Source organism: Neophocaena asiaeorientalis, unplaced genomic scaffold (genome assembly GCF_003031525.2).
Source record: "Neophocaena asiaeorientalis asiaeorientalis breed wild unplaced genomic scaffold, Neophocaena_asiaeorientalis_V1.1 scaffold692, whole genome shotgun sequence".
NCBI lineage: Eukaryota > Metazoa > Chordata > Mammalia > Artiodactyla > Phocoenidae > Neophocaena > Neophocaena asiaeorientalis.
The window spans coordinates 1,298,817-1,305,880 of record NW_020172814.1 but is presented as its reverse complement, the minus strand read 5'-3'; the positions used below and the strand labels follow the sequence as shown (position 1 = coordinate 1,305,880).

The 7,064-nt window shown below is 37.8% G+C and overlaps 1 protein-coding gene across 1 annotated transcript; it reads left to right on the top strand.

Annotated features, from left to right (window-relative positions):
* The first annotated feature begins 342 nt into the window (after positions 1 to 342).
* On the top strand, positions 343 to 2,349 carry CHRM2 (cholinergic receptor muscarinic 2). The gene has a single exon (XM_024741640.1). It carries the CDS (start codon positions 390 to 392, stop codon positions 1,788 to 1,790), a length of 1,401 nt encoding a protein of 466 aa, XP_024597408.1. The 5' UTR covers positions 343 to 389; the 3' UTR covers positions 1,791 to 2,349.
* The last annotated feature ends 4,715 nt before the right edge of the window (positions 2,350 to 7,064 follow it).

Genomic DNA, 7,064 nt, shown 5'->3' with positions numbered 1-7,064 from the left:
TTGTGTAATTTTGGCTTATTTAGTTCAATTCATCAATATTATGCTCAGTTAAATTGACTGATGACAGATAGATAGATAGATAGATATTCAGTTCTAGATCTGAACATATTCAAAATGTCATCAGACTTCAAATACATTGCCAGCCTGAAAGGATCTTTTGAATCCTTCATTTAAAGTCTTTGCTTTTCATAGGGGGAATTGAGGCAGGTAGTCACAATAAACTTGTAGGAGAAAGAAGGAAGATTTTGGAGTAAAAGTTGTAGTTCAAAAGAGAGACATCTGATATATTATAAAGCAATGTTTATATTATGTATTTGTTAATTTTATTCTGTTTCCCTGCAGGTTTAAATGTGTATTTGGCTACTTGGCTACTGATTAGAGAACACAAAATGAATAACTCAACAAACTCCTCTAACAATGGCCTGGCTCTGACCAGTCCTTATAAGACATTTGAAGTGGTTTTTATTGTCCTTGTGGCTGGGTCCCTCAGTTTGGTGACCATTATTGGGAACATCCTGGTCATGGTCTCCATTAAAGTCAACCGCCACCTCCAGACCGTCAACAATTACTTTTTGTTCAGCTTGGCCTGTGCTGACCTCATCATTGGTGTTTTCTCCATGAACTTGTACACCCTTTACACTGTGATTGGCTACTGGCCTTTGGGACCTGTGGTGTGTGACCTTTGGCTAGCCCTGGACTATGTGGTCAGCAATGCCTCAGTAATGAATCTGCTCATCATCAGCTTTGACAGATACTTCTGCGTCACAAAACCGCTCACCTATCCCGTCAAGCGGACCACAAAAATGGCAGGTATGATGATTGCAGCTGCCTGGGTTCTCTCCTTTATCCTCTGGGCTCCGGCCATTCTCTTCTGGCAGTTCATTGTAGGGGTGAGAACTGTGGAGGATGGGGAATGCTACATTCAGTTTTTTTCCAATGCTGCTGTCACCTTTGGCACTGCCATTGCAGCTTTCTATTTGCCTGTGATCATCATGACTGTGTTATACTGGCACATATCCCGAGCCAGTAAGAGCAGGATAAAGAAGGACAAAAAGGAGCCTGTGGCCAACCAAGATCCAGTTTCTCCAAGTCTGGTACAAGGAAGGATAGTGAAACCAAACAACAACAACATGCCTGGCAGTGATGATGGCCTGGAGCACAACAAAATCCAGAACGGCAAAGCTCCCAGGGATGCTGTGACGGAAAACTGTGTCCAGGGGGAGGAAAAGGAAAGCTCCAATGATTCCACCTCAGTCAGTGCTGTCGCCTCTAATATGAGAGATGATGAAATAACCCAGGATGAAAACACAGTTTCCACTTCCCTGGGCCACTCCAAAGATGAGAACTCAAAGCAGACATGCATCAAAATTGTCACCAAGACCCAAAAAGGTGACTCATGTACCCCAACTAATACCACCGTGGAGGTAGTTGGTTCTTCAGGTCAGAATGGAAATGAAAAACAGAACATTGTTGCTCGCAAGATTGTAAAGATGACCAAGCAGCCTGCGAAAAAGAAGCCTCCTCCTTCCCGGGAAAAGAAAGTGACCAGGACGATCTTGGCCATTCTGTTGGCTTTCATCATCACTTGGGCCCCATACAATGTCATGGTGCTCATTAACACCTTCTGTGCACCCTGCATCCCCAACACAGTGTGGACAATTGGTTATTGGCTCTGTTACATCAACAGCACTATCAACCCTGCCTGCTATGCACTTTGTAATGCCACCTTCAAGAAGACCTTTAAACACCTTCTCATGTGTCATTATAAGAACATAGGCGCCACAAGGTAAAACATCTTTGTAAAGAAAGAAGGTAGTCAAGGGGAGCTTGGCAAAAAGAAACAGAATAAAAGAGCTCCTAGTTTTCAGATCTCTGCCATTGCACTTTATAGTCTTATCACGGAATGTGCAGTTAAGGAGCCCAGCAGTGACACTCTAATGGTGCCTATGCTCCGGTTTGAAACTTGCACCTTCTAAACCCTGTCAGTTTAGGAGCAAGGAGACCATTAAGGAGACATGTTGGAACTGTGGATTTAAGAAATGATCTATGCTTTCTCATACTCTCTTGAAGAAGGGCTTCTGAATCTATAATTTTATCTCTGCACAAAAAGAATAATAACCTCACCCCTTTTTTTCATTTTTTTGTTCCCAAGTGTCCGTATGAGGATGAAATGCCACAGTTACAAACTAACCTGGAGAGTTAAACATAAAGAAAGCCATTACACAATGGCGAAGTGAACAAAGAAGATCAAAAAAGGATGTAGAAATGGCCTCCGGAGTGTTTAACATATATTATTCACTTGTTTTGGTTTTATGTGGAGAATTGCAACATAATAAATGCTTATCTTTTTTTGCCTTTCCCTTTCCCACCATCAAAAGAGAACAAACAAACAAACAAAAAACTTAATTACATTGCATCGTTATTTTTCTCATATGGCATTGGTTTTTATACTTCCCTGTTTTACATTGTGTAAGGGCAAAATCTGCAGGACTTTCACCAAATACGGAGACAGCCATGAAAAAGGGTATTTCACCCCTGCCCACTGTGTCTTTTGCATTCTTTGGGGGTATAAAACCCTGTGAGGATTTAGTTCACTTATGATTCTTCATGTGAAATATTTTCACCAATCTGGTTTTCTACTAAACTAGCCTCTTATTTTAATAGAATAGCCTACGTAATATATAAACCTGCTTGAGAAACCAAAGTCATTTTTTAAATTGAGGTTTCATCAAATTGAACAATGGTCATTCTTGTTGGAGAAAGTTTACTGAGGGCGGGTGAATTTTGAGATAAGAAAATAGAAGGTTGAAAGGGCATCCTGTTTCAACCTGATCTGCCTAACCTATGTATGACATGCTAACTTGTAAAAATGAACTCCTGGCCTTTGTCAGCAGGAAGATGCTGCTTTATTCATCTGGAATCTTAAATAGGATTAACTTATTCACGTGGCACCAATGACTTTTGGGTCAGTCCCAAGAGAATAAGACCTTCTCCTCAATGCTTGCTAAAGGATGATGTTCAACTTATAGATAAGTGAGGTTTATAACCATCCTATGACCTATGGAGGGAAAAAAAAATAGAGTAATTAAAAAACATATACTGAAACCACCTTTTTTTCCCCTCAAATCATCAGTTCTCCCTAAAATTTTTTAACTTCAAAATTCTGTCAATAGAAGTAGTAATCTTTATGGCAGAAATGTTACGGATACCTAAACAGGCCAAGTGAGCTCAGCAAAATCTGAAAGAATATAAGTGGCTGCACCTGTGCCACTTCTCACCCTTTTAAAAAATTCTAGACCATAGAAAAGTCATATCAGAAACGATTACCCAACGGCGGCTTTATATAAATCTTGTCTATGTAAGACTTTTTATTGGTACCCCAAATAAATATACAATTACATTGACTCACACTTAGTTATTTTTACCCCTCAACTTTTTTGTCTTACTATATTTGCTATAGTCTTCCAATCAGATTTTTAAAAGACAGCCCAATCAATAGAAATCAAATTTATAAAGCCCTTTACAAATTTTACATTTTAGATTTATGGGCTTTATGATAACTTGACCGGTAATATCCATGTGAGTTGCATGATGAATTTGGCAGTATTAGACTTTAGCACTTCAGTTAGAGTTATTTTGTGTGACTTGCCTCACTGATGGCATCTCAAAACTTTTGGGAGCTGAAAAAAAAGCACAAGGCAAATAACAACAAAAAAGAACAATTAGTAAGAAGCAAATTGCCAATAATTTTTGTATATAACTTATCCTTTATAAAAATAACTTCTTGTTTCAACAACTTCAGTCATTCTTCCCCAACTAAATCTTCTATTTATAAACATACAGCATCAGTTCATACAGATATCTTTATTCTACCTTAATGTAAACTTTTACATTTAAGAGCCATATTTTTAATTTGTTTCTTCAAGTCAACGTATCACTTTAGTTGGGATGAACTCTTTGGATTCAAGGATTGAGGATTCAGGATTTGGGTCCTTTTTTGCCTTCTCTAGCAGTCCAGCTCATCGTGAATCCAACTGCCTCTTACTCTCCATTGCCATCACATGCTCTCCTTTCTTCCTTCTATTCTTGATCTCCACCGTATCTACCACAACCTTATTGAAAGAGAAACAATCAAAAATTAAAGAAAGGAATTGAATATAGACTGACACATCATGGAAGCTTTGTAAACCGGAATCAGAAAAAATGGAAAGAATACTGAAAATAGTAGATGATTAGAAAGATATGGAGACTGCATCCAAAGGCTTGCATTAACTATTGCTGGATTTGTCTATTTCAGTGGCTCCCAACTAGGGACCATTTTTCCTCCCAGGGGACATTAACAGTGTGTGGAGACATAGTTGGTTGTCACAACTTGAGAGAGGGCTATTGGCATCTAGTGAATATAGGGGCCAGGGATGCTGCTAAACGGCTTACAATGCACAGGATAGACCCCACGACTAAGAATTTTTTGGCTCAAAATGTCAGCAGTGCCAAAGTTGAGAAACCCTGACCTATTTTAAGGGATTCGAGAGCTTGCTTTATATAAGTGGGAAAATAATCCTGTTTCACTCTTAGAATATCAATGCAAATTGTTCATCTGTTTGAAAAAGGTTAATGTTCACCAATCATGTATCAGACACACTGTCATCCATTGAGTCTGGTGTATTTGTAATTCACAGACTGGGAACACAAGACACATCTATATAGCCAAAATCACCAGACCATGCACATAGCACATTGTTTCCATCATCTTAATGTCCACTTATGATTGCCACAGTGTCCAGTCAATTGAAGTTGAAGTAGTTGGCTATTAAAATGGTTGCAGTTGATATGTTCACTTTCTATTGGAGCTGCTATTCTTCCTGTCAAAAACCTTAACAGCCTCTTTCAGAAACATTATGATTCATCTCCTTTATCTTCACTGGAAAGGTAAATATCTGTCAAGAACTTCTTCTTTCCTCATAGCAATAATGTAAATATCCCAGAGCGGTCTTCTAAGAAGAGGAATTTAAGAATGTGAAAAGGCTAGTTCATTTCTTGAAAAAAGAAATGATTGCCTTTTTACCAGTTCATCATTAATTTAATGTCAGCTCCCAAGTGGTAGGACAAAGTCATCAGTATAATAAGCCACATAGATAAGCTTTCTGGTTTGAATGTCAAAGCTGGAGGTCCCACATATTCCTGCTCTTTTTCCATTCACCACTTTTTTGACCCTAAACATCTGACGTCGGGAGAGACGGGAGTTCAAAATGATGGCAACATATACTTAGAAATGCAATCTACTTTTATTTTCTCCTACTTAGTTCACTGGTAGTTGCCTTTTCCCCAGTTTGATAGTATCCCTTTCAACAATCACAGCACTGGCGTTGCAAATAGATTAGGGAAGCACCCAAAGCTGGATGAATTGTGCAAAATGTATGTTCAGCATGTATATATAATACCATGCCTCTTAAATATGCTTCTCTTAAAAGGGTGCACGCTACAGCATGAACTGTGTGCATATTTGATGTATCTTCCTGGAATATGCTGTATGCTTAATATACATATTCTATAAATAGAGTAATAAAATGTATAATAGAAATACATATTTCTGTATGCAAATAAATATATTATACACAAAGTCTGAGTATGTAATATGGTATATGTTGCTTCAGAGTATCAAAAGTAGATTTTATACACCCAATTTTGAAAGAATTACTATTACACTGTGTCATAATCTTTGGAAACATAGCACTTATTTTAAATATCTCTTGGAGGAATATACTAATAAATCTTTGGTGTCACCCCACGTGACAACAATGCTTTTTGCCTCTGTGTTCCTGACAGTCCTCTAACTAGAATCGTCCTGGCTGTTTCTGTTCCAACAGCTGTGTTGGTCTCACGTCTGATTGCCTGATGAGATTGCAACCAATTCATTGACATACAGCTTCGCTCTCCTCCAAATTAACTGATTTTTGTGAAATAAAAAATAATCATACTGGGAGGAAGGGATGACCTTCAGAATGTTTTACACTTTGAAAAACAAGGAAAAATTGTACAACCGCTGTATGTTACGAACCACTCTTTTCAGTTTGGGGCCAGTGCAGCATCCCATACATTAAAGGCCAAAAATTTTTAGTGTAGTATGACATTGAAAGTTTCTCCAAGAAATTATAAAATATATGGTTTGTTTCTAAGTGTCCTACATTTTCTCCATAGCAGTTATCATCCTTTCCTTGTTGTCCACTCAACTACCCACATTCCTCAGAACATTTTCTTTGGTCCATTAGCACAAGTCCTTACTTAGCAAACATTGTCATGATGTTAGCTGATAGTGGGCATGCAGTCCCAGGAGATGCTTGCATTTTAATAGAAAAAGCATAAACACTGAACATTTGAAAGCTTCCTTTAGATTAATCTAAAGATAATCTTTAGACACCAATGCATGAAATGGGAGAGACTCTTCAGTGAACTCTAGTTTTCTTTTAATTTTATGATGTTTTTGGAAGGCTACCCACTTCCGAAATTTTCCCTTTTATGCCACAGTCCACCCTTGTGAATTACTGTTCCTTATGTAAACCAAAATCATTTCTAGCAAAAAAAAAGAAAAAATTGCATTTTCTGTCAATTCTCATTAGTTTATTATTGTCCCAGTGAAACGTTCTCAATTCATTTTTTAGAATTTGAATTGAATACTGTATTGATGAATTGTCAAATGCTGTTCCTGACTAGGTGGTTGGAAATACTGAGAGGAGAAAAACATCTTGCCATCATAATGGAAGAAGTTTCCACTCTATAATATATGTCAGTCTTTTTCATCCAAAAATGGAGGAAGCCCAATGTGGTAAGTTGTGGAATATAGATAGATATTTATTAAGTAGTGACATTCTAGAATATCTATTCTTTGGCTTCTTAAACACATACACACACACACACACACACACACACACACACACACAGTGAGTCATGGGAAACTGTGAAGGAAAAAAGGCACCCATCTTCTGTACTTGCATTTACCCAGCAGCTCATCTGAATCCTTAAACTATACATTTACTGAAAATGTGGATATGTTTAGAAGTAATACT

Coding starts and splice junctions, on each gene's coding strand:
- CHRM2 (XM_024741640.1), top strand. CDS start 390: ATGAATAACTCAACAAACTCCTCTAACAATGGCCTGGCTCTGACCAGT.